The 27,878-nt window shown below is 44.7% G+C and overlaps 1 protein-coding gene across 1 annotated transcript in view; it reads right to left on the reverse strand.

Annotated features, from left to right (window-relative positions):
• The window catches only part of LOC124787604 (serine/threonine-protein kinase SMG1), a 393,945-nt gene that overhangs the window by 147,782 nt on the left and 218,285 nt on the right, over positions 1-27,878 (reverse strand). The window contains exons 26-29 of the mRNA XM_047254356.1: positions 12,052-12,365; positions 4,246-4,437; positions 3,846-4,152; positions 1,240-1,412 (exon numbers count right to left, since the gene is read on the reverse strand). Coding sequence (XP_047110312.1) covers positions 1,240-1,412; positions 3,846-4,152; positions 4,246-4,437; positions 12,052-12,365 — 986 coding nt within the window. The remainder of the gene's footprint in view (positions 1-1,239; positions 1,413-3,845; positions 4,153-4,245; positions 4,438-12,051; positions 12,366-27,878) is intronic.

Consider the following 27,878-nt stretch of genomic DNA (forward strand, 5'->3'; position numbering starts at 1 on the left):
CACATTTCACATTACTCTAAGAAGAAAATAGAAAATAATTATTTGCTTGTATTTGTTCAAATTTCTCTGCTGTGCTTGTTCTTTGCATAAAAGCGTAGGAATGGAATCAATATTTATCTCCGTCACTAAAGGTGATCACTTGCACATTATTTTTGAAAAACTAGGTATACCTGGCTTCATTGTCCTCTTGTGAATAGTTCTGTTTGTCAAATTGTTTGCAGGCTATAGGGACAGCTTACATATTGTCCTGACAGATGTCTTTGGAAAAGTATTTCCACTCAAATCCCCATGTGTATTTTCAGTTCACTTGATTGAATAGCTGTACCACTATATCAAGAAACTGTTTCCTTATGCAGACACGTCAAAAAACGGCTACATTATATTTGTGTCGATATGGAATATTGCCTCTTGTCAATAATAGAGACATGTATATTTGTGAAGTGAAACATTCATCTTTCAGTTTTTGGAGAACAACCTACAATAATAAATTTTTATCACTGAACCCTAAAGAAAACACATTGAAATTTTTCTAATGGTGCATCAGTGTGTTGTGTTGTGTTGTGGTCCCACATAAGCTGATTACTCGCAGTATATAAAAATTCTGTGTGTTTTGTTATTAAATTTGAGCCATAAATTTCTCTCTCTAAGAAATTCAATGATCTGCAAAAGGTCCACAGAATAAATTTGGTAGTACTATTACTAAAAACCTTCTATACCACTACGTTTCAACTGTGATGTTGAAGTTCTAGACAGGTAGCTTTCCATCCAAATCTTATACATTTTCATTAATTTTCTGCATTTGTTTCTCACACAATCCCACAACCATTTCCTGAAAAACCTATTTCTCACAGCCTACAGAGTTTTGAAAAGTGTCTCTTCCATATGTAGAAGCAGACTAATTCATTATCATCAGCCACCAATATGATTTTGGACAGGAGCAGTTTTTTGCTATAGTTGCTGTGGTTATTGCATAAACTTCGTATCTAAGGCATAAATGTCTTTAAAGTTGTGTTACACAAACATAATTGAAACTTATAACACAACAAATCCTAATTGGAAACCATAAAGCCACTAGACAACTCATTGTTTACTTTACATTATCATTAGTAAGTTATACATAAGAACCATCAAGTGCACAAGAACCATCACAAACTAAACTCAAGTTAATACTGAACAAAACATAACATGTAATAATTAAATAAGAACAACTAAAAATAAATGATGAGACTTCTGAATCACCTGCTTAGATAATGTATCAACCATAGCCAGAAAACAGTTTCTTAACACTGAAGCCTGCGTTTCATCTTCATTCACAATATCATCGTCGTCGTCATCATCATCTTCCTCTTCTTCCTCATCCTCTTCAACTACACTTTCGTCTACTGGCTGAGAAAGACTGGATCCAAATAGTTCTGGAAGATAAATTACAACCAATATATGAAGACTATGTTAGTAACTAAAATGAACATGAATTATTAAAATCAAAAATTGTTACAAAGCTACATTAATTACTGGATGTGTTCTTGATTTATGCTACAAAGCTAAAAGCAGTGAAAGTTAAGCTGCAAGTGCAATGTGGCTATAATACTTACAACATTATGAGAAGGATAGACAGTTACTCACCATACAGTGAAGATGCTGAGTCGCAGATACAATGAAAGCTTACTTGTTTGACAGTCTTGTGCTGTGCCTATCCATGACTCAGAATCTCCGCTATATGGTGAATTATTGTCTATCCTTTTCATAATATCGTCATTCCATCCTTACAAGTGAGTTTCATTTATAGGCAGAGTTTTGTCATAATACATCAAAACTCCACATAACATCAGTCAATCAACAAAATCATTCCTTCAGCACTGTCTGTCATCATATTTTGAGGTTAAGAATGACACGAAAGTAAGTTTGGACAACTTAACACAAACACGAACCAACAGACAGACATAGAAAAGTTGATATAAAAAAAGACTGAAGCAGTGCTGGCAGGTAGCTTGATAACTTTAGTTAAATGCTATTAAATGTTTTTGCCTCAGCTGTTCGAATTCCCCAAAGATGCTGTGTAGAACACGGTCACGTACCTAAGTCAGTTTCTCTCTTTAACAAGGCAGTGAAAGTGGACACATCAAACATAGTTAAAGAGGTTTGAGGAAGACAGGCTCTACCAATTCCCTATTAGCTCAGACATCTAGCTTGAAGTTAATTCTATCATATATGATAAATTGTTTGGTTGTGAGAATAAGAATTTGTCAATACTAGGCAGTTTGTAATGTCCAAGACCATAAAAGCTCAGCTTTTGGGGAGGGGGGGGGGGGGGGGGGGATGAAGTATAGTGAAGTAGGACTTTAAACAGACAATATGACCAAATTTGATCACAAACGTTAATGTCTACTCCACTAGAGTGGAAAAGGCATAACAGGTGGGAAAGCAATGGATTTTCTTCTGTGTACTTATCGAGGAATGGTGTACAGATACAGTATTTTGTGCCAATGCGCGCGCGCGCTCTCACACACACACACACACACACACACACACACACACACACACACACACACACACACACAGAGAGAGAGAGAGAGAGAGAGAGAGAGAGAGAGAGAGAGAGAGAGGGAGAGAGAGAGAGAGAGAGAGAGAGAGTGCTCTTTTCCTGATATAATAGGTCCTTCTTTCTGCAGTAAAGGGGGATAGGTTGGGCAGGTCATTCAGTTCCCAGAATTGCGGGACCCACCTATTGTGAGAATGAGTGTACACAAATATAATCTCTCCTTGTACTCACGAGACGTGGATCCCAATCTTGGGTATGAATGACCTGCCCTTCCTTTTTAACATTGCTTTCAGAGGAAAGGACTATTAATTCTGAAAGCTATGACAGTGCTGTGTACTTTTACAAGCTAAGTACTGCCCAGCAAGTTTTCTTGAGTGGTTTTTCTTTTGAACAAATGAAATCATTAGATGTATTGCTAACTGAGAAGAAGTAGTACGATCATCTCACTCTGTAGTTTATCAGGTAAGGTCACCATGAAAATGGAAGATAATGCAAGCCAAGCTGTGAATATGTGAAGTATATTAACAAAAATATCTGCTAGCTGCATTACTGACAAAACTTTTGTATTCAAGTGTTGTTTCTCGGACTCCCTTTTATACAGATGTACTTCATATTTGTGAGAAATGCCTTCTGTTGTAAATAATGCAGTTTCAGCAATGCTGTAAGCAAGACAAAATGCTTCGAAGTGTCGCCACCTCTGAAAAAATGTGAGGGGAAAACTAGCTCAGAATTTACGATTCTGAAGGGTTAGAAAATTCAATAGGGAGTTAAATCAGTTTACCACACATTATTAACAAAATAAGAAATTCATACAAATTCAGTAAGATAGCTGTTAACAATGACAGTAAAAAAAATTCAGGGCTTTATAAGTACTCAGAATAACATATCAAAGGGAGATCAAGAGAAATGCTTTTAACATAATCCACCAATGGACAGGGAAGCTACTTCTGAAGCCTGCAAAGTGGCTGCACTGTCAACCAGAGCTGCCACAAGAAACCAATTTATTTTGCCAGTTAAGATTTCTGAGGGACATGTGTTGATGGTATACTCATCCAAGTATACAAGAAACTGTTTTATGAACAAACACCACCAACCACGAGCAGTGTATAATATATAGAACAAAGTGCAGGAGCTAGCATACCAGACAAGACCCCTACTCCTACACCACTACTACCGTGCATGCTACCATGCCTATGTTTTGTGGCAAGCTGAATGATTCCAACAAATAGCATGGCATTATTAATAATATGTTTTCCTTGATTTTTTTAAAAAATATCAAATTAACAGCTGTATAAACTCAACTCACTAGCTGTTGATGCAGCAACATCCATGTTTCTTATGCGTGCACCACCAGCAGATGCACCGACAACAGCAGGAAATGTGATGAGGTGTGGAGCATCTTCCGCCACACGGCACAGCAACTCAGACAAGCGACGCCGCACATACGGCTCAGGGTGATTGAGGCGGGAGAACAGCTGCGGAATTATGCCTTTCCAAGGGCGGGTAGGTGTCGAAGCAAGTCCTGTCTCCAACACAGCCTGCAGCTCCAGTGCGTGTTTCACTATCAGTCGCAAAAGTCTCAGTGTTATTGTAATAGTGGAACAGTCTGCATCCTGCAAGAGGAACATTCAGTACAGTTACTGGCAGTGAACAGGTTATCAGCATCTCTATGATAACGTCAAAAAGAACACGGCACCAGAACAAACCTCTTTGTCACCACACAGTTCTAAATATCTGAAATATGCCATCGCAGATAATTCGTAATAAGCATAAACACGCTTCTGTGCATTCCTCCAGATATCCACTAGACATGTAAGATTCTCACTTGGTGTGCTCGATAAGACTCTCACATTTTGCAACTGAGATTCTATCATCTCTGAAGTGTTGTAATCTTCTGCCTGGAATTCAAGAAAAAGAAATTACTTAAGCCCATTAAAAATGAAATATCATACTTTCTACACAGTTCTGGGAATGATTTTGGTATTAATATTAATCAATGAAGTTGAAACAAATGACAATTTCTATATCTTACCACAGTACATTTCATTTCACAAACACTTTTTTTTACTGCCACATTCTCCAATATGAACTGATTTGGAATGAGATCTTTGCAACAGTTCTAAGCACTTAGATATAAAAATTCTGGCCTGTATTTAAAGTAAATTCTAAGATGAGCAACTGACAACAACTGTTCAATTAACAGTATTAATTTGATAACGTGAGAGTCAAACGTTGAATAAAACAGCACACACTCTTGCTTTTCTATTCTGATGTGCAGCTACATGAGAGTGACCTCAATAGTCGTGTGTAGTAACTATCCTCCTTCATGGTTGTGCACTGCCCATAACCGCCATGTATTGCCCACAACCACAAAGGTATGATGGCAGTGTTTCAAAATGTAATAAACCACTCACCCTTTTATGTTGCTGTACCTTTTACATTGCAACAAAAAGCATCAATCCTAAACAAATACAGATTGAAGGTAAAGTCACTAAAAAAATCTGACCTAGGAGCAACAACTCAAAGGTTTGCATAAGTACTCAGAGATGTGGAATTAGCTGTTTCTCATTTAGAACCAGACACTGATAAAATTCTTGAAGATACGGTGATTGGACCAGAATAACCACCTTCCATATGTCCTGTGGTGAGTGATTTGAATGTTTTGGGGGATAAACGCATGTCACAAACTACAGAACCAGTCAATAACGAGTTCTACATCTATACTTCACAAGCAATCTTGGGATGCGTGGCAGGCAGTACTTGTGTACCAGTGTCACTTCGCCTTTTTCCTGTTCCAGTTGCAAATGGTTCGCGGGAAGAATGACTGTCGGCGAGCCTCTGTGTGGGCTCAAATATCTCTAGCTTTATTTTCATGATCTTTTGAGAGAGAGATGTAGGAGGAAGCTACCTATTCATTGACTCTTCTAGGAATGTATGCTCTCTGAACTTTCAAATGCAAAGTGCCTCTCCTCCAGAATCTGCCACTGGAGTTGGCTGGGCACCTCCGTAACACTTTTGCACTTACTAAATGAGCTCGTAACGAAACATGCTGCTCTTCTTTGGACATTCCTTGTTTTCTCTATCAATCCTATCTGGTTTGGATCCTAGACTGACTAGCAATATTGAAATATCAGCTGAACGAGTGTTTTGTAAGCTACTTCCTCTGTTGACGGACTACATAAATCTTTGTGCAGATGAGGATGAAAAATGTCACTGAAAAAACTAGGCCTCAATATAGACAAAATTTCTGAAATATACAAATCTGCACAGATGACAACTGGTTTTCTGGCTTGCAGGAGGGGGGAAAAAATAAATAAATAAAATAAAATAAAAAAATAAAATAAATCGGTAAAGTCCACTTTTAAGAATCAACCAGTATCCAAACTACAAAGACCCACTGTCATCGAACATGCATGCAAGGATTCACATGTGTGTTCCCTTGTTTTAGTAACAATCACATCCTGCCATAACAACTGTGTGGGCGCAGGCGCACACTCACTCACTCACTCACTCACTCACTCACACACTATACTTCGGAGGGCATGCTCATTGTCCATGGAGTGTTAATTTATTCCATCTCAAGCAATCCAAGTGTAATGGACTGGTGTTCTGGTCTTCAGAAGCTATCAGAGACAAACAGACATGCACAAGTCCCAGAGCTGCTCCATCAAAAACAAAGGCAACTGTCTCAGCAGTCTCTTTCATTCTGTATAAACATTCATCATACAAAGCTGCCATCACTTTGGGTCATGTAACCTGCTTTACTATACAAGCTGTGGTCACTGAATAGCCTGACTTGTATTACAAAACTTGTTATTGCTCCCAATTATATTACAAAGTTTATATCCCCCAATGTACTCTCCCTGTCAAGCCCCACAATGCTCCATACGAATTTTCCATTGTTCAAAAAAGTGCTTCCGTCAGCTTGTTGAGAACCTTCCTCACTTTTGTTTTCACCGCTTGTTCCCTTAAGTGCCAATTTGACCTTGAAAATAAAGAAAGTAAGGGGGGGGGAGGGGGAGGGGGAGGGGGAGGGGGAGGGGGAGATTAGTGTTTAACGTCCCGCCGACAACGAGGTCATTAGAGACGGAGCGCAAGCTCGGGTGAGGGAAGGATGGGGAAGGAAATCGGCCGTGCCCTTTCAAAGGAACCATCCCGGCATTTGCCTGAAGCAATTTAGGGAAATCACGGAAAACCTAAATCAGGATGGCCTGAGACGGGATTGAATGGGTGAGGAGGGGGGGAGGGGGGGGGGGGGGGGACAAGGTTGGGCAAATACTGTGGTCTAACACAGTGACACCTTATTTCATGAAGAAAACCTTCACAGACAAGATGGAATGCCCTATCATCTTGTCTTTGCGAAGCATCCAGTTTTGCCATTCCACAAATCGGATATTTGTCTCCTCATTTCTTCACGAACAGCAGTCAGAACCTCGACATAATAATGTTCATTGATTGACTTTCTAGGAACAATTTACCAATTTTTCCAACATTGTTGCCCAATTTTTATGTAGAGGGTCATCCAGGAGGTGGATTGTCATCAGCCATTTCACGTGCCTCTTTAAACCTTTTGAACCAATCAAAAACTCATGTTCACAATAAATATTCTTTCTTTTGTAGCAGCTTTCCCAAGTTTCACATGAAACTTGAGCTTAACTCATAGCTCCATCTCAACATTTCACTCTTACCACCGAGATGCAACACAAGGGCTTCAAAGGACAATTTATACAGCGAGACTGAGTGACCTAACTGGGCCTGTCAAGCTCAGGGTGGAGAAACATCAATGGACACAAATCTGTTCAAAACCTGCCATGGTGTGCTCACCGTTTGCAGGTAGTAGCACCAGTTTGCTTGATTGCCTCACCTCATATACTCTTATTTGCAGTCTGCCTTCAGAGAATACCAACAGGTAACAAGACATTAGTCCACACAATTTCCCTTGATATGAGCATTCAAATTATTACTCTCATATCCACACTAATCTGCACAACCTGTTCTTATGTGGACACTGAAAAGTAAGCTGCTTTTGCAATCCAGTCCAACTAATTATTGTTAGTATTCAACGTAGTCAAAGTTGATGTATATCGTACGTATGTAGGTGGGTATGGTCACTGATCCTAAATCAAGATGCTCTCTGTTGATATAGAAACTGTAAGGCAAGTTTGTAGCTAGTGTATCCAATGTATGTGGTCCTAGTGATCTGACTCTTCACTTACACCGAGATGCCTAATTGTTGCAAATGTTGCTTAGATAATCAGCTTACTGTCTCATGACATAGAAGTAAATGTTTAACATTTGCTAGCTCTAGTTTAATACTCTCAAATATGATGCAATTAATGAAGCAATCATTTTATCTCACAGAAATGGTGGAAATGTCAAAAAATAAAGCACATGTATTCATTGGGAATGGCAGTGAACTACATGCTTATTTGTAACTGAAGTAATTTTTCAGATTAATGATCTCAATTAGATTTTTAAAAGTTAAAAAAAAGGTGGTTCATACAACATTGAGGCAAAACTTGAGCTAAGGCAAATTACTTTTACCAACTGTGACTACAATCTTTATGCTAACAACGTTGGTACTTTCTATGCAAATCTATTTTGGATTAAATGTCATATGTTACCTTCTAAAAAAGGAAACTCCAGGTAGGAATATTAACAATATAGGAAAAATAGATTGCTACTTATCCATACAGAAGACATTAAGTTGCAGGCCCATTAAAAGACACTCGCACAAAGCTTTCGGCCACAGATTTCATCAGCAATAGAGAAACACACACCATTCATACACACAAGCAAGCACGCCTCACACACACATGACCGCCAACTCTGGCAGCAAAGGCCAGTTACCAAGTTACAAAATTGCCTTAAATATTTGGGTGCTTCACATACACTTTCACTTTTATACAATATATCCTTTCTTCACCAGGAGAACATTTTCGTGACTCCAAAATGTCATCATTTATACAACTGAATGGGAAAAATGTCACTGTTTCCTGGTGTATACTTGGTCATCTTAGATAGAAACGAGACACTGCACACAATAAATATCATTTTCAAAGCAAAAGTAACTTTGGCTGTAAATTTTTCAACTATGAAAAAAATGCTAAGTTACTCCAGTAGTACAAAAGTAGAATTACAACCTGATGTATCAAAATACAGCAAAAACCTGAGACATCTGCAGCAAGAATGTCTCAAGGTTCCAATTAACTATTAATATTTTATAAAAATTAATATTGTTTATATTATTGTTTGTATAAGTACTAGTTGCACATTTTTTACAGTGTCATCAGTTTCAGTCTTGCTGGATCATCTTGAGATCTCTGTAGTTGCATCAGCAACCTGTTATGTCTGTATCAGAACTACACATATGTATTCTGACAAAGACATTACGGGTTTATGAACCATCTACGTACATCAGAAGACGAACCAATGAGACTGAAGCTAGTCATACTGTAAAAAGGTGCAACTGTGACTGAAATATAATTGATACAGTTTTTAATGTCAATGTAGTTACTGAGCTCTCTCACTTTGAATGTGTCAGCTATAGTGACATTTAATTTTAGTTTCCTCTGCATCAAATCACTCAGGTGTAAAAATGAACACTTCAGATTAAGTGGCTCTGCAACATCCAATAGCTAAATTTTTCAAAAGACTTAAAAATTTCAAACTAGTACGTTCACAGAATTATGAAAAGGATATATTGCTACTCACCACATATAGGAGATGCTGAGTTGCAGACAGACAAACAAACAAGTGTGTGTGTGTGTGTGTGTGTGTGTGTGTGTGTGTGTGTGTGTGTGTGTGTGGTTTGAGGTTTTCGGGCGCTAAACAGCGTGGCCATCAGCACCCAAACGCATAGAAACAGTAACACATGCGGTGAAGGGACGAAGACAGACAGCGAACAAGGAGAACGGCTAAAAGACACAGACCTGACGCAGTTCCAAATCCTCACATAGAGAGGCAAAACAAGAGGAGACGAAACGCACTAAAAAAGGAAATGAAACACAAGGAAAAGAGAACAGAAATCAAAGTGAAACAAGTAGGCAATCGTGACTGGCGGACCTCTTACCTAAACCCTGGGTGAGCCAGTCACCCAGCATCACATTAAAATCCTCTCCCTAAAATCCGAGGCAACGAATTGGACAGGACACAAAACCGTAAGACCTTAACCACAGTTGTTGCGTCGTCTTGCAAAATAGAGGGCAAATCCGGTTGCAAGGAAACCACCGCCCTCTGGTCAGAGAATAAAAGACAGTCAAGTAAAATGTGGCGGACAGTAATCTGGAAGCCACAAGCACTACAGATTGGGTGGTCCTCCCACCGGAGTAAAAAACCATGCGTTAAGGGACTGTGCCCGATGCGGAGGCGAGTGAGGAGAACCTTATCCCGCCTGCATGACTGGTAGAACGTACGCCATAGCCGCGTGGTGGCCTTGACCAGACGCAGCTTATTTTCACCGACTGCCAGCCACTCCTCTTCCCATTGACGCATAACACGAAAACACAAAAGGGAGGTAACAGCATGGAGGGGGATGGCACATTCATCAACGTGAGGGAGAGAACATGCATCTTTGGCAACCACATCCGCCAGTTTGTTTCCCCTAATACCGATGTGCCCCGGCACCTAGCAGAAAGAAACCACCTTCCCCTGGTGTTGCAGGTGGAGTAGGGCATCATGGTTGTTCTGGACGACCATATCTGCTGGGTACAAGTGTTGCATGGTCTGAAGGGCACTCAGGGGGTCAGAACAGATGAGAAGACTGGGAACACATCTCATCTGCTCCAATGCCCGTAAGATTGCAAACAATTCGGCATCAAAGATGGTAAATGCTGCAGGAAGCCGTAACTTGACGACTCGATCAGGGAAAACAACACCACAACCAACAGAGTCCCCCTGTTTAGAGCAATCCGTAAATACTGGTACATGGTTGGGATGCTGGTTCAAAATATCGTAAAATAAGGAGGTAAACAAAAACGCAGGAGTGCAGCTCTTCCGGTACTCTGACAAGTCTAAAAGGACGCTGGGCCTCTGGAGCAACCAGGGAGGCAGGCGGGTAAAACCCTGGAGTTGGGGTGCCACACGCTCCACACCAAGGGACTCAAGCAAATGCTTGGCACGAATCCCAAATGGTCTCTTTGCCCTGGGACGACTGGAAAAGAGACGTTCCATAGGCGGTCGGGCAACAGTAGGGTACGGAGGGGAGGTGGGACAGGCAAGGAATTGACACACTCGTCGCACCATGAGGATTTTCCACCGGATGGCGAGCGTTGGTTCCCCTGCCTCAGCACACAGGCTAGGGATGGGACTGGTACGGAAGGCACCAGTGGCCAGCCTGATACCCTCATCGTGTACTGCGTCATGAATCTTCAGATACGAAGGCCTCGCTGACCCATACATGGTGCATCCATAGTCAAGACGCGACCGGAAGAAAGCCCTATAAAACTGCAGCAGACGTGCCCGATCTGCTCCCCAGGACCAATGGCTCAGACACTTCAAAATATTCAGTGCCTTCAGGGCCCGCACCTTCAGGTCTTTAAGGTGCGGCAACCATGACAATTTGGAATCAAAAGTGAGGCCCAGGAACCTCACAGTGTCTCTAAAAGGAAGAATGGTGTCCCTCAGACGCAATTCAGGGGAGGTAAAAAGAGGTCGAGAACGATTAAAATGCACACACACACATTTGTCTGCAGAAAAGGTAAAACCCGTCTTCGCAGTTCATGCCTCTAATCGCTTTATCGTAAGCTGCAACTGCCGACTAGCAGTGACAAGACCGGAGGAAGAACAGAAAACAGCAAAATCGTCCACAAACAAGGAGCACTGGGCTGGACTCCGGATAGTGGACGTGATACTGTTAATGGCGACGTCAAAGAGGGTGACACTTAGAACGCTTCCCTGAGGAACACCATTCTCCTGCACATACAAATCAGGCAGCACATTACCAACCCGATATCAAAAGAGGAGGTGGGAAAGAAAGGACCGAATGAAGATGGGGAGATGGTCATGAAAACCCCCACTGATGGAGTTGATTGAGGATAAGGCGGCGCCAAATAGTGTCATACGCATTATTGATGTCAAAGAATACACCTAGACAATGCTGGTTACATAGGAAGGCCTGTTGGATGGCCACCTCAAGCAGGGTCAAGTTGTCTATAGTTGAACATCATCTCCGAAAGCCACACTGAGAGTGGCTAAGGAGCTGCCTCGTCTCCAGCAGCCAAACCAGGTGACAGTTGACCATGCGTTCCAATGTCTTCCCGACACAGCTCGTCAAAGCAATGTTCCAAAAAGACTGCTGAACATGTGAGCTTTCAGCCAAAAAGCATTCTTCTAAGGTAGACAAAACACACACATTTACGCAAGCACAACACCCACACCCACATGATCACTGTCTCTGGTACCAAGCTAGACTTGAATTTAAATATACTTTTATGCTACTATGATACTATGTGCTATTTAAAAATCAAAGAATGGCCACACTACAGAGACAGTATACTGTTATCAAAATGCACCTCAATATCCTCTTCATCTGCAAGGGCACGTGTCTGACCTAGGATAGAGTAAACTCTGTCAAGGTCATGCCCTGCAATACCAGAGGGAACAAGAGCTTGCACTGCCAGCCTGTCAGCTTCTCCGAGTTGTCCCCCACCAGCTCTCCCAGCAATGTCGACTGCTCGCCGTCCCCAACGGTAACACCACGCTCCGAGCTGTCCCCACGCTTTTGCCAATGTAGGACATACGGACACACTTAGCTGGAGTAGTTGTCCCACAACTGTCTCTGCTGCTGGTACCACTTGAGTGCCATTCTGCAGCACTGTGCTGCAATCTGTAATGATAAAAATATAATTAATTACATGTGTAGTACGCACTGGTTATAATAAATTCATACTAAGTTTTCTTAGCAGTTTTCTAATTTTATCCATGGGTTCGCTTATTTCTCAGTGAAATTGATTGATTGATAATGTGTGGTTACAATAGCCAGACTGTATAAATGGGCAAGAGGAAAAAATCCCCAGACTTCCCAGTTAAAAACACACTTATTCCTGGGTGAAAATACACTTTTTCCCGGGTGAAATTGCTGTTTTCCATGTTAAGTGACATATTTTCCCTTGGAACTGTAAGACTTATCAACTCTATGAATGGTAAATGTTTTATACGCCAGTGTAGAACTTACCAGCACTTTAGGGGTGTGGGGGTGGGGGTATGAGGGGGGGGGGGGCAAGGGGAGGGGAGCAGTTTGGAGAGATCTTTGATGCACTGCAATGTGTACACTGCATATTTTCTTATTACAGAAGTATAAATACGAATTCCACCGAATACAGCACAGTAGCTTCCGAAGCACTAAAATTGGGATTGAAATGCACTTTTGTTAGCCAGTCATTGCTCATCATGTGATCTTGCCAGCCAATGACAGCAGATATTCAGAGCATAGGATGTGACGTAGTCGGCCAACAACAACAACAACAACAACAACAACACTGCTGTTAAGCAGCACGAACAAACAAATATCAGACACAAAGTAACCAGTGAAATAGATAGGAAAAGCCGGAAATCGACCCATGGCACTAGCTGTATAGCCACCGAACAGTTCTAATTCGTCTTAAGTCAAGGAAGAGCTGCTTCTGACAGACAGTATGTTTACGACACTGACCTAGACCTATCTTTATGGCTGGACACTCTGCAAAATACAAACCTGCACCCCAAAGAAGAATCACACATGGGCAGCAACTACGAAATAACGCATGGAAAGCACTGAATAGATTAAGAACAGGAATCGCAAAATGCAACTGGTCAAGTGCGGCTACCTTGAAGGTGACTAGAATGAATGTGGAGCAACACAGATGAATGAACATTTGCTCTTGTGCCCACGGGTGGAGTTTATTTGCAAAGTAGAAGATCTATTTTTGTGCAATGGTGAGGCCATTAAAACTGTAGAGTTTTGGAAGACGAGAATTTAGATGTTTTTGCCTGGACACGGAAAGTAAAGCAAGTCAGTACACACACAGAAAATTTAATGGCAGGGGCAGACCGTGGAAGGGCACGACTGCCAAACCACTCAGCCTTGCCGCATATTTCCCCCACCGCCACATCACGCTGTCTGAGCACAAGGAGAAGGAAGAGTGGAAAACTGCAAATGCGCCGCATTTAAACCACAGTGCAGCCACATTGCCTACAACTTCGTTTTATATTTCACATTTTACAACATCACAAACAAAACAAATTTTCAGTGTTATTTAATCCTTTTTGGTACACTGAAGACATACTATAATAATTTTCATCTGGCACCTGGACAGACAGACACAGACAATTTCACAGGGTTACGCACTCAAATTGCCATATAATTGTGCTTACTTAGTTTCATAATCAAAAAAAGGTCTCTCAGGCCAGTATGTCAAATCAAAATATTTTGCCATGTTTGCATGCTCATTGTGGAGACTTGGAAACTCTACCTGAGAAAAGCAACGTAGACATCCTGGGCAGTTTTAACATAAAATATTTGTTGTTACATCTGGAATTACCCTGCAGGTCGGTCAGTTACATCTGCAAATGCACAGGGACGCTTTCAACTGAAACTGTAAACGGTCTCTAAAACAGATGTAAGTCTGACAGTGTCTTTACACAACATTCATAAAAACTATTCAAACCTCGTCTATTCTTTAACGCCAGCGTGCTTAGGAAAATTGATTGTCACAAGTGCACCTTCTACAATGCAATTTTCTTTTTAAATGCAGTCTATTCTGAATGTTCTAATTTTCGTTCTTGTACTCCTACTTCCTTCATAAATTCAACAATATTGAGTTTTAAATTGAAAAATCATTCCAGGCATGCCCCTTAACCAATGTACTTTGCAGTAACATATGAAGAGTCTACACTCTCTATCCAGTTACTCTGAAAACTTTGCAACCGGCACGGCAATAATACACATGACTTCTTAACTTTTAATGTTCATACTATCAATTTCTGCATAAGAGCACAACCTAAAATTGTGGCAGCTGAATATTTATGGCAAGTGCGATTATAAATTTCACTGCTGTGCACCAAACATGTCATGGGTTACCTGGCTGAATAAATATTCCATCAAGCACTTCAACTTTCCCACAGAAAAGCCACTTATGTGTGAAATTGCTCAAGAACTCACTTCGAACTTTTTTCTGAAAGATAATTATACTTTTTGCCATCATTATTGCATAACTTGTAATCTGTGAAAGAACTAAAATAAATATGTGTTATCCTTCAAGATATATCAAACATAAATGCTTGCGTAAAATTTTACATAGTGTCATATATGGCTTGTCCTCCGAACTTGAAATTTTTTTAAGTGGCTAGTCCTCAAAGAGTTAGGTTTTAAATAAGATTCAAGAATGCCATGATATAAGAAATTCATGGTACATTCTCACAAGTAACATTAAGTCATCTAGAGTAAAAAGAAATTTACTTTGAAAATAATGTTTCTGAAATTGCTATTGATTACGTTTTCTCGTGGCCTCTTAAAAACGTAAACAGTTGTGATGTCATGCTCATCGAAAGCCTTTTTTTTTTGCGCAAAAATGACTAGGGTCATATGTGCCCATCAGACCTTAGAATGCTAAGACGAAAAAGAAGTTAAAAGCAATTACACATTAAGCCCAATTAACAGAAGGTAAGACTGATAAAAACATGGATTTCCCCTTGGAGAACGCTCCATAAAACATGCCAGAGAGACAACGGAGGTCCTGAACTAAAGATTAAATGTCCTCCGCCATATTGCCGTTGTTGTTGTTGTTGTTGTTGCTGCTGCTGCTGCTGCTGCTGCTGCTGTTGTGGTCTTCAGTCCAGAGACTTGTTTGATGCAGCGCTCTACATGCTACTCTATCCTGTGCAAGCTGCTTCATCTCCCAGTATCTACTGCAACCTACATCGTTCGTAATCTGTTTAGAGTGTTCATCTCTTGGTCTTCCTCTACAATTTTTACCCACCACACTGCCCTCCAATACTAAATTGGTGATCCCTTGATGCCTCAGAACATGACCTACCAACCGATCCCTTCTTCTAGTCAAGTTGTGCCACAAATTTCTCTTCTCCCCAATTCTATTCAATACCTATTCATTAGTTATGTGATCTATCCATCTAATCTTTAGCATCCTTCTGTAGCGCCACATTTCGAAAGCTTCTATTCTCTTTCTATCTAAACTATTTATTGTCCACGTTTCACTTCCATACATGGCTACGCTCCATACAAATACTTTCAGAAATGACTTCCTGACATTGAAATCTATACTCGATGTTAACAAATTTCTGTTCTTCAGAAACGCTTTCCTTGCCATTGCCAGTCTACATTTTATATCTCCTCTATTCCAACCATCCTCAGTTATTTCGCTCACCAAATAGCAAAACTCATTTACTATTTTAAGCGTCTCATTTCCTAATCTAATACCCTCAGCATCACCCGATTTAATTCGACTACATTCCATTATCTGCGTTTTGCTTTTGTTGATGTTCATCTTATATCCTCCTTTCAATACACTGTCAATTCCGTTCTGACAAATAAAAGGTAAAATGCAGTGGACAGCCCACGCATCGTTTGCTAAAATGGCCGAGATCTTAGATGGCAAACGTAAATTAGAACATAAGCGGCTAAAAAAGGACGTTCAGTCAGGAAATGGCAAATTGTCAAAGGTTGATGACAATGAGCATAACGTGGTAGGGTATCAACACTTAACAAATGGAGATGGTTGGTTGGTTTATTTAAAAGAGGGGGAAGGGACCAAACTACAAGGTCATCGGCCCCTTGTTCCTAATAAAGCAATGCCACAAGTATGAGACTAAAACAGACGAGACACACAACACAAAACAGCAAGAAAGGAAAAAACCACAAGAATGAAGGAAAGGCAACGAACACTACAAGGAGCAAAAGAGGACAAGAAAACAACAGAGATGCCAGAAACAGAAGACAATAAAACAAGAAAGCAGATTACAGTGGCTGGCCAACCATGAGAATAAAAAGGAAAAGCCAGCCACTCTGCAACACATTAAAACCTCCACCTTAAAAGCACTAGGATGGAGGACACAAAGGTACAAAAGGACATGCACTAAAACTTAGATCAAATGATAAAACCCGCCCTGATGAATAAAAATTAAAACTACATCAGCCAATGAGACGTTGTCAGATAAAATGAGTGGCAATGAGTCCGGCAACCCATAATTTCGTCACTGGGCAGTCAAAGTGGGCCGGTGGACCTGAATATGGGCCACTGTCAACCGGAGACGGGTCTTCACAGCACAAGAGGTAACTGTGGATCACCCAAGCTTGGCCAATGCGGAGCCAGCAGAGGACAACTGATTCCCTGCGAGAGGCCCGCACAGAAGACTTCCTCACATTCAATGTCTCCTTAATGACACACAGTTTGTTGTGCGTACTGTTATGCCATTCTGTCTCCCAAAGCTGAAAAACCCTGCGGTGTAAGTCAGAACACAGGTCAGGTTCAGAGATGCCCATCTCCAGAAGTGGTTTTCGTGTAGCCTGTTTGGCCAGCCTGTCGGCAAGTTCATTGCCTGGGATGCCGACACGTCCTGGGGCCACACACAAACATCACTGAACAATGGGACTAGTCCAGGTCACAGACTGACTCCTGGATGGACACCACCAAAGGATAGCGAGGGTAGCACTGGTCGATACCTTCTAGGCTGCTGAAGGAGTTAGTACACAGAAGAAACCATTCCTCGGGGCATGAACAGATATACTGAAGTGCACGAGATATGGCCACCAGCTCTGCAGAGAATACACTGCAACCATTGGGCAAGGAATGCTGTTCAATATGACCTCTGTGGACAAAGGCGAAGCCAACATTACCATCAGGCATCAAGCCATTGGTGTAAGCCACTTCAGAGCCCCAGAACACTTCAAGAATTGAGAGGAAGTGACAGCGGAGAGCCGCAGGGTTAACAGAGTCCTTAGGGCCACGCGAAAGGTCCAGGCGAAGCTTCGGCCTACAGCTACACCATGGAGGAGTACGTGAATGGACCTCAAGGACAGGTGGTGAAGGGAAGCACTCCAGTTCAGACAGAAGTGATCGTACGCGAACCGCAATCGTTAGCCCTGACCTGGGCCGCCTATGACGGAGGTGAACTGCAATGGTTGGGAAAAGAAGACGGTAATTCGGGTTCTCAGGAGAGCTATGAATGTGTGCAACGTAACTGACGAGCAGTTGTGCACGCCTGACCTTCAATGGAGGGACTCCAGCCTCCACCAGTACACTTGTCACTGGACTCATCCTAAAAGCTCCTGTCACTAGTCGAACTCTGCAATGGGTTGAGCAAACACAGTGCTGAGGGCAAATGGCGATGGCTGAAACTACAGTGCCCAATATGCAAGCTACACAAAATGATCTTACGACGAGAGGGCTGAGGGGAGTTCGACCAACTAGCTGGGAGAGGTTTAATTCCCCAAAGCTTGTTCCCATGACAGAAGGAATGGAAAAATTAGCAGGTTGAGCTGAGAGGACTGTAGCCTTGGCAGCAGTGTCAGCAGCCTCGTTTTCCGTCACACCGACACACAAACATTACTGTGGCTCCATCAAGAGTGATTAAGTGGAAGCTTTCTTGGACCCACTGCACTAAGGGATGTACTGTGTACAGCACACATCGAGTCTGAAGGGCACAGAGAGTTGGAAAAAATGACAACTGAAAAGCCTGTGTGGCTAGATGGACTGCATGGCCTGATACAGGGTGAAGAGCCTGCTGTAAATACTGAACAGTGTTCCAGAAGCCAATACTAAAATTGGTCAGTGCCAATGACGAAGGCACACCCGACATCACGGTCAGTCCAAGAGCCATCACTGTACACGAAGATGCTATCACTAAGTGGTGTGCGAAAGTTGAGAAACATACAGCAATAGATTGAATCTGGAGTAGTGTACTTGGGAAGCGAATACAGTCCAAAGTGAACATGGACCACGGACCACTGCACAAAGCCAAGGTACTGAAGGGTTCACACCCCTCGGTAAAGTGGCAGGTAGCATGAAGTTAAGCTGGCAGAGCAGTAGCCGAAGCAAACTCCAGGAGGTAACAGAGAAGAGGGACACGCCCCATACTGGCAGTCAAAGTAGACATCAAAGGAGGAGGTATAGGATAGGTGGCCTGACTTTGCAGACAAACGGTAGGCATACCCACTGAGGACAACATCACGGTGGTATGTCTTCGGTAGTTCAGCAGCTTCTGCACACATACTGTCAACTGGGTTAGTCTAAAAGGTGCCAGTGGCCAAACGGATGCCATAATGGTGGATGGCACAAGATGGACAGAGTCGTAGATGCATAAAAGAAACGCCCATAGTCTAGTCTAGAATAGAACAGGGATAAGTACAAACAGAGGAGGGTGTTCTGATCCACTTTAACTGAGGACACACAGGACGCTGAGAGAGCATGTAACACGGAAGAGCAACAGACCCAAGATGAAAAATTAGTGGAAGAAACTCAGTGCGCCACCAGAAATTCATACAACCGGTTTTGTTTATGGAAAAGCAAAAGCCATTGTTGATTCTCCACAAGTAAAGACAATCGAGACATCACTGAAGGCACCACTCAAGGAGACAAGTCAGAGTATAACTGCAATAGATCACAAAATCATTAATGAAAAGGGAGCCAGAGATGCCCGGTGGGAGTCAGGCCATAATAGGATTCATGGCAATGGCAAAGAGGACGAAGCTCAGGACAGAACCCTGAGGCACCCCATTTTCCGACAAGGCAGAATCCACACATACCTTGAAAACTCTATCTTTTAAAAATTCCTGAAGGAAACGGGACAGGCGGCCTTGAAATCCCACATGTAAAAAGTACAGAGGATACCAGTTCTCCAGCAGGTGTCTTAGGCTCTCACCAAAACAAAAACACTGCCACAGTGTGGTGCTTCTGCATAAAACCATTCATGACATGGGTTGATAACGTGACTAGATGGTCATCTGAAAAACAGTGCACTCAAAATTCACGTTGTGCAGTGATTACTAGATTGCGAGATTTGAGCCAACATACCAACCTGCGAATCATACGTTCCACCACTTTGCAAAAACAGCTGGTGAGAGAAACACGACAGTAACTAGAAGGAAGGTGTTTGTCCTTACTGGGGTTAGGTAAGAATATGACAACGGCTTCACTCCAGTATCTGGGAAAAGTGCCAGCTGCCAAGATGCAATTGTACATATGAAACAGAAAGTAATTGCCCACAAGAGAAAGGTGCTGAATGTGAATACTGTCCAACCCTGGGGCAGAAGATTGTGAGAAAGTGAGAGTGTAATCTAGCTCCCACAGTCATGGCGGCATTGTAGAATTCATGATTCTGGGAGGAGAAAGGTATCACCCAGGCTTCCTCCATTCATTCCTGACGGAGGAGGGCAGGGCGATAGTGGATGGAGTTTGAAATCTCTGCAACATAGAACTAGTAAATGAAATCCAGCTAGCTTTTTTGCTATCACAAAGAATGCAATGACATTGCACATGCAACTGTCAATAATGAGTGCAGTTTGCTACCATAGGCTGACTGTTAAAAACATTGAGTGCACATCTTCGGGCGTGAATTGGACCATGACACGCGTTAGACCAGCGAGGAACCGGGACACGGTGCGGTAAAGATGAAGTGCAATGAACGGAATGTTCTGTGGTGGTAAGGATAACTTTTGTAAGGTATTCTACCTGGCCACCACAACTGGGGAAATTATTTTCATCGAAGGTTGTCAGGGAAGAGTAAAGCCTCCAGTTGGCCTTAGAAAGCTGCCAGTAGGATTTACCCACAGGTGGGATAGGGTAGTGCAGAATGAGAGGTCCAAACAGTAATAGGTGTGCATTTTTTTTTTTTTTTTTTCTTTTTTTTTTTTGTGGTTTTCGGGCGCACAACTTCAATGGTCATTAGCGCCCTGACTACCTGACTACGCTAAGAATGCACTGCGAGGCACAAGTTGACAACAACAACTAAAAGGGAAAACACAATAAAAGACTGACAGGCAGAGGATTAAAAAACATCATCAAATGTCCTTAGCGAGGTTTGTCAAATTGATAAAACAAAGAACACGAGCAGCTGCTCGTGGGTCATCCGCTAAAATTGCATCTAAAGTATTAGGCAGGTTAAGATCGAGGCGCAGTGTGTTAAGATCTGGACAGGACATTAAAATGTGTCTAACCGTCAGCAAGTGCCCACATGGGCAGAACAGCGCCGGCGCAGCCGTCAGCAGATGGCGATGGCTGAACCGGCAGTGTCCAATTCTTAACCTTGCTAAAACGACCTCCTCCCGCCGAGAAGGGCGTGAGGAGGACGTCCAAGCCACGGGAAGAGGTTTTAAGGCCCGAAGCTTGTTGTCGGTAAGTGCAGCCCAATCGGCATGCCACAGCGACACAACGCGCCGACAAATGACCCTGCTAAAATCGGACGAAGGGACACAACAAGAAGCTGTCCGAGGCTGGAGGACCGCAACCTTGGCCGCGGCATCTGCAGCTTCGTTCCCAGGGATACCGACATGGCCAGGAACCCACATAAAGCTAACCGGCGTACCGACGTCCACCAGCTGCTGAAGAGAGCGTTGGATCCGGTGTACGAAAGGGTGAACCGGGTACGGATCACTGAGGCTCTGGATGGCGCTCAGGGAATCTGAGTAGATGACATAAGCAGAATGTCGGTGGCGGCAGATGTAAAGAACAGCCTGGTAGAGGGCAAAGAGCTCAGCTGTGAAGACCGAACAATGGCCATGGAGCCGGTATTGGAAACTTTGTGCCCCGACAATAAAGGAACACCCGACCCCGTCATTGGTCTTAGAGCCATCTGTATAAATGAAAGTCATGTTGTTGAACTTCGAACGAAGTTCCAAAAAACGGGAGTGGTAGACCGAACCGGGGGTGACCTCTTTTGGGAGCGAGCTGAGGTCGAGGTGAACGCGGACCTGAGCCTGGAGCCAAGGTGGCATGTGGCTCTCGCCCACTCGAAAGGTTGCAGGGAGTGAAAAATGAAGCTGTTGAAGGAGGCGACGAAAGCGAACTCCAGGGGGTAGAAAGGCAGAGACATACAACCCGTATTGAAGGTCAAGAGAGTCGTCAAAAAAGGAACGATAAGACGGATGGTCGGGCATTGACAGTAGCCGACAGGCATACCGACAAAGCAGTATATCGCGCCGGTAGGTGAGTGGCAATTCGCCAGCATCAGCATGAAGACTCTCTACGGGACTGGTATAAAATGCTCCGATCGCAAGTCGTAAACCCCGATGTTGTATGGAGTTGAGGCGGCGTAAGATGGATGGCCGTGCAGAGGAGTATACGAAGCTCCCATAATCCAGCTTGGAGCGGACGATCGACCGATATAGACGAAGTAGGACGGTTCGATCCGCTCCCCACGACATGCCACTGAGAACACGGAGGACATTTAAAGAACGGGTACAACGGGCGGCCAAATATGACACATGTGGAGACCAGCTAAGTTTCCTGTCAAAGGTAAGGCCTAAAAATTTGATTGTCTCCACGAGTGGGAGAGCAACGGGACCGAGTCGTAAGGACGGTGGGAGAAACTCTTTGTAGCCCCAGAAGTTAATACAGACCGTCTTCTCGGCAGAAAAACGGAAGCCATTGGCGACACTCCAGGAGTACAGACGGTCAAGAGAACGCTGAAGACAGCGCTCCAGGACACGTGGACACTGCGCGCTGCAATAGATGGTAAAATCGTCCACGAAAAGGGAGCCTGATACATCAGCTGGGAGGCAATCCATTATTGGATTGATCGCGATGGCGAAGAGAGCGACGCTCAAAACTGAGCCCTGTGGCACCCCATTCTCCTGGCGAAAGGTGTCGGACAGGACAGAACCCACACGTACCCGAAACTGTCGATCCATTAAAAAGGAACGAATAAAAAGAGGGAGGCGACCGCGAAAGCCCCATGTATGCATGGTGCGGAGAATACCCGCCCTCCAACAGGTGTCGTAAGCCTTCTCCAAATCAAAGAACACAGCCGCGGTCAGGCGCTTCCGCAAGAAGTTATTCATAATGAAGGTCGACAAGGTAACCACATGGTCAAAAGCAGAGCGGCGCCTTCGAAATCCACATTGTACATTGGTAAGTAGGCGTCGAGACTCGAGCAGCCAAACCAATCGAGAGTTAACCATTCGCTCCATCACTTTACAGACACAGCTGGTAAGCGAGATAGGTCGATAACTGGAAGGCAAGTGCTTGTCCTTCCCCGGCTTAGGAATCGGGACAACAATAGACTCGCGCCAGCATGCGGGAACATGTCCCTCAATCCAGATGCGATTGTATGTACGAAGAAGAAAACCTTTACCCGCAGGAGAAAGGTTCTTCAGCATCTGAATATGAATAGAATCAGGCCCTGGAGCGGAGGACCGTGATCGGCCAAGTGCGGTTTCGAGTTCCCGCATGGTGAATGGGGCATTATAACTTTCACAATTCGAGGAGCGGAAGTCAGGTGGCCTAGCCTCCTCTGCCTGTTTGCGGGGGAGGAAGGCAGGGTGGTAATGAGCGGAGCTCGAAACCTCGGTGAAAAAGCGGCCGAAGGCATTGGAGACAGCTTCAGGGGCCACAAGGACTTCATTCGCGACCTTCAAGCCAGAAACTGGGGAGTGGACCTTAGTGCCAGATAGCCGGCGCAGGCTACCCCAGACAACAGAAGAAGGAGTAGAACTGTTGAAGGTGCTTGTGAAAGCAGCCCAGCTGGCTTTCTTGCTTTCTTTAATAATACGACGACACTAAGCACGTAATCGTTTATAATTAATACAATTCGCCACTGTAGGGTGGCGTTTAAAGGTGCGTAAAGCACGTCGACGAGCACGTAAAGCGTCTCTACATGCTGCGGTCCACCAGGGGACCGGTACGCGACGTGGAGAAGAAGGAGGGTGAGGGATGGAATATTCAGCAGCAGCGAGAATGACTTCCGTGAGGTGTGCGACCTGACGATCGCAGCTTGTGAAGGTTTGATCCTGAAAGGTCGCCCTGGAAGAGAAGAGCCCCCAGTCTGCCTTGGAGATGGTCCAACGAGAGGAGCACGGAGAGGGAGTATGCTGCAGGAGATGGATAACACACGGGAAGTGGTCGCTCGAATACGTATCAGCAAGTGCATACCACTCAAACCGGCGTGCAAGTTGGGGAGTACATATAGAGAGGTCTAAATGTGAGATGTGTCCGAAAGAAAAGTAGGGGCGCCAGTATTGAGGCAGACAAGATTGAGCTGGTTGAAAAGGTCTGCTAACAAGGAGCCCCTCGGGCAGGAGGCTGGAGAGCCCCAAAGAGGATGGTGGGCATTGAAGTCTCCAGTTAACAAAAATGGTGCAGGTAGCTGAGCAATAAGTTGCGTCATGTCTGCCCTGGTAACGGCAGATGACGATGGAGCGTAAACGGTACAAAAGGAAAACGTAAAAGTGGGGAGAGTAATGCGGATGGCAACTGCCTGCAGGCCGGTGTGCAACGTGATGGGATCGTAGTAAGTATCATCCCGGACCAGCAACATAACCCCTCCATGAGCTGGGATACCTACCACAGGGGGTAGGTCAAAACGCACAGAGGTGTAGTGTGCCAAGGCAATTTGATCGCATGGGCGTAGCTTCGTTTCCTGGAGGGCTACGACGAGCGGACGATGCAAGCAGAGCAGCAACTTCAAGTCCTCTTGGTTGGAGCGAATGCTGCGAATATTCCAGTGAATAAGTGCCATCGTAAGAAAAGGAAGATGAGAGAAGGGGTCACCTCGAAGGCCGCTTAGGGCCTGGCTTCGAGCGAGCACTGCCGCCGCTAGCAGGAGGCGGACAGTCATCGTCCATGGGGTCTATAGGGTCATCGGCCATCTCGGGAGGATGGCCGGGAGGGGGAGCTTCCTCCGCCGGTGAACGGCCAGATGTTCGGCTACCAGCGGTGCGGCCAGGCGAAACGGATGACGGCCTGGGGCGGCAACCGCTGGGTGGCGCAGGAGAAGAAAGGCGCCGCGGCGGAGAAGGCGAACTGTGCTTCCTATGCGCCTTTTTAGAAGGACGTTTGGTGGAAGTACCGGTCGAAGGCTGGGAGGTCGAGGGACGGAGGAAGTCTGCACGGGATGGTTCCTTCTTGAAGGCCCGTGCATCTGACTTCGGGGTCTTCGACTGAGCAGAAGCTGAGAAAGTGGCTGGTGTCTGTGGGGTGATGGGAGGAAGAGGAGACGTCGACCGCGCGATCTTAGCACTGGCCGAACGGACGACCGTGGTGCTGAAGGTCAGATCGCATGTCTGGGTTGCTACCTCCCGGGTAGTCCGAGGAGAGACGAGGACAGTGCTGTATTTCCCCGCTGGGAGCAGCGTGGGCTTCCTACTAGCCAATAGCTTGCGAGCAGCCGAGGTGGACACTTTCTCTTTGACTCGAATTTCCTGGATACAGCGTTCTTCGTTATAGACAGGACAGTCGCGGGAGGATGCGGCATGGTCACCCTGACAGTTCACACAACGAGGAGACGGAGGTGGACAGTCACCCTCATGGGCATCCCTGCCACAAGTGACACATTTAGCCGCATTGGAGCAAGACTGTCGAGTGTGATTGAAACGCTGACACTGGTAGCAGCGCGTAGGTGTCGGGACATAGGGGCGAACAGAAATAACCTCATAGCCCGCCTTGATGCGCGATGGCAGCTTAACACTATCGAAGGTCAAGAAAAGTGTCCCGGTCGGTACAAGGTCATTGTTGACCTTTTTCATGACCCGATGGACAGCCGTCACGCCCTGCTCAGCGAGGAAAGATTGAAGCTCCTCGTCAGTCAATCCGTCGAGAGAGCTACTATAGACTACACCACGAGACGAATTCAAAGTGCGGTGGGCCTCCACCCGGACAGGGAACGTGTACAAGAGTGTGGCCCGAAGCAGTTTTTGTGCCTGAAAGGCACTCTCAGTTTCTAGTAATAAGGTACCGTTACGCAACCTGGTACAAGATTTGACAGATCCGGCTATGGCATCTACGCCCTTCTGAATAACGAAAGGGTTGACAGAGGAAAAATCCTTTCCGTCCTCAGATCGAGAAACTACGAGGAACTGTGGGGCAGGCGGTAGTACTTTTGTCACTGTTGGCTGGTCACGTTTCCGTTTGTGGGTCGAAGTCGAAAGCGATGGAGTAGAATCCATTGCGGAGGAATCCCCCATGATTGCCAGCGTCTCCGATGGCGCGCTCCTTCCTTGTGGGGACCCTCTCAGAGGGCACTCCCGCCTTAGGTGAATGTTTACACCTCAGGTCACACCTCCCGAGAAACAGACGGAGGGACCAATCGGCATGGTCAGAAGGTATCAGCTCAGGCAATCACCCCTCCCCGGGCCTGGCCTTTACCAGGGGGTACGCGCGTGCCTTACATGTCTACCCAGGGCGGGGACTTACGCGTTACCCCGTCACCGGCTACGCGTGCGAACGCGTGGGTCGGCCTTCAGACACGCACAGGGAGGAAGGAAGAAGAGGAAAAAGAAGAGAGAGGGAGAAAGAGGACAGACTGTCTCAAACGCCGAGGCGGAGACCAGAGAAGGCAAGGAGAAGAAGGCAATGAGAAAGCAAGGAGAAGGAGGCAATGAGAAGGCAAGGAGAAGAAGGCAATGAGAAGTCAAGGAGAAGTCAAGGGAAAGAGAAGTCAAGGGAAAGAGTAAGGAAGACAGTGAAGTGGAGAAGAGCAAAGAAAGGAACCAACAAAAGGAAGGAAGAAACGAGAAGTGAAAAACCAAAAAGACCACGATTATAGGTCGTGAAACCGTCCGTCTCCGGACGCAGGCGCTAACTACCCCCGTGAGGGGGATGGACTCCTTTTAGTCGCCTCTTATGACAGGCAGGAATACCTCGGGCCTATTCTAATCCCCGGACCCGCAGGGGGGAATAGGTGTGCATGGAGTCTGAAAGGAAAGTGGGTGTTCCAGTGTTAAGGCAGATAAAGTTGAGTTGATTGAGGAGGTCAGCCAAGAGGGCAACTCTTGGAAAGGTTCTGGGAGAACAACAAAGGTGTGGTGTGCATTAAAGTCATTGAGCAGTGAAAAGGGGTGAGGGAGTTGCCCAATAAGCTGAAGGAAGCATGCCCTGGTGACACCAAATGATGGAGGGATGTAGGTGGTACAAAGAGAAAAGATGGTGGACTTCTCTGAGCCCTTCCAGTTAGAGGAAGACTCGGGTGGTGTTCGGCTGGAGGGACGGAGGAATTCTTCACAGGAGAGGCTAGAGGATCCTGCTCCATGAGATCTACTGAGGCACTGGCATTTACACTGAGTTTTCCAGCAGGTTCCAGGGCAGAGAAATGGTTGGCGGTGCGCACCAGTGAAATGGTGCACACCAGTGAAATGAAGAACGGCTTGGTGAAGGTATCTATCACATGGCAACTGTCGAAGACCCTTTGCCTTTGTGTGGTTTCTTGGAACCTTAGAGGTTGGCTGATGAAGATTCAGGTGTTTGTTGGCTGGAAGGACACAAAATGTCTTAGTGGGAATATTCCTTCTGTCATTTCCAGCCTGCCAGTTGAGTAGGGTCATAGACGAAAATTTGGTGGCTTGCAGCACACTCGAGGAGGAGGAGACAGGGATGCTACCACAGCAATGGGTGATCTTATAACCAAGGTGCTGAATCTGAGGTTTAAAGTCAGTTTGGTCATGTCCTTCATGGAGCGAGGTGTAGTACGAATGGTACTGTAAGTGCCAGATGGTAAAATGCAAGGCTTCCAACTAGCCAACAACTTGCAAGTGACAGGGTAAGGCACTTTTTCCTTTTCCTGGCCTCCTGTACAGCTTGCTCGTCAGCATACACAGGACATACTAGAGAGGAGGCTGTATGGTTACCACTGCAACTGATACAGCAGGGAGAAGATGATGGGCAATCACCCTTGTGAGCATCCATACCACAAGAAGCACATTTGGCCAGGTTTTGACAGGACATCCAAGTGTCGTTGCAGCGCATCAGGTTTGGAACATGTGTTTGTTTTGTTTTGTTTTGTTTTAAGGCGCAAAAACAACTGGGGTCATTTGCGCCAAAGTCAAAGCTATAGAACTCTAAGACAGAGAGGAGTTAAAAAAACGACTATACATCACTCAGAACTAACATATACTAGACAGCTAAAAACAGGTATGTGGAAAAAGGACTAAAAAAAAGACACCATAGAGAATCGGAAGTCCAAAACTAAAAATTAAATGGCCACCGCCATGTTGCTACAATGGATAGAAAATAAAAAGCGGTCAACAGCCCATACGTCATTTGCTAAAACAGCCGATAACTCTGACCCCAAATCCATACGGGAAAGTAAAAGGTCAACATGGACATTCTACCAGGAAGTGGCGGACAGTTAAAACTTGGGCGCAATGTGTACAAAGTGGTGGGGTAGTGCCACTTAGCAAATGCCAATGCTTAAAAAG

The sequence above is a fragment of the Schistocerca piceifrons genome, chromosome 3 (assembly GCF_021461385.2).
Source record: "Schistocerca piceifrons isolate TAMUIC-IGC-003096 chromosome 3, iqSchPice1.1, whole genome shotgun sequence".
Lineage (NCBI taxonomy): Eukaryota > Metazoa > Arthropoda > Insecta > Orthoptera > Acrididae > Schistocerca > Schistocerca piceifrons.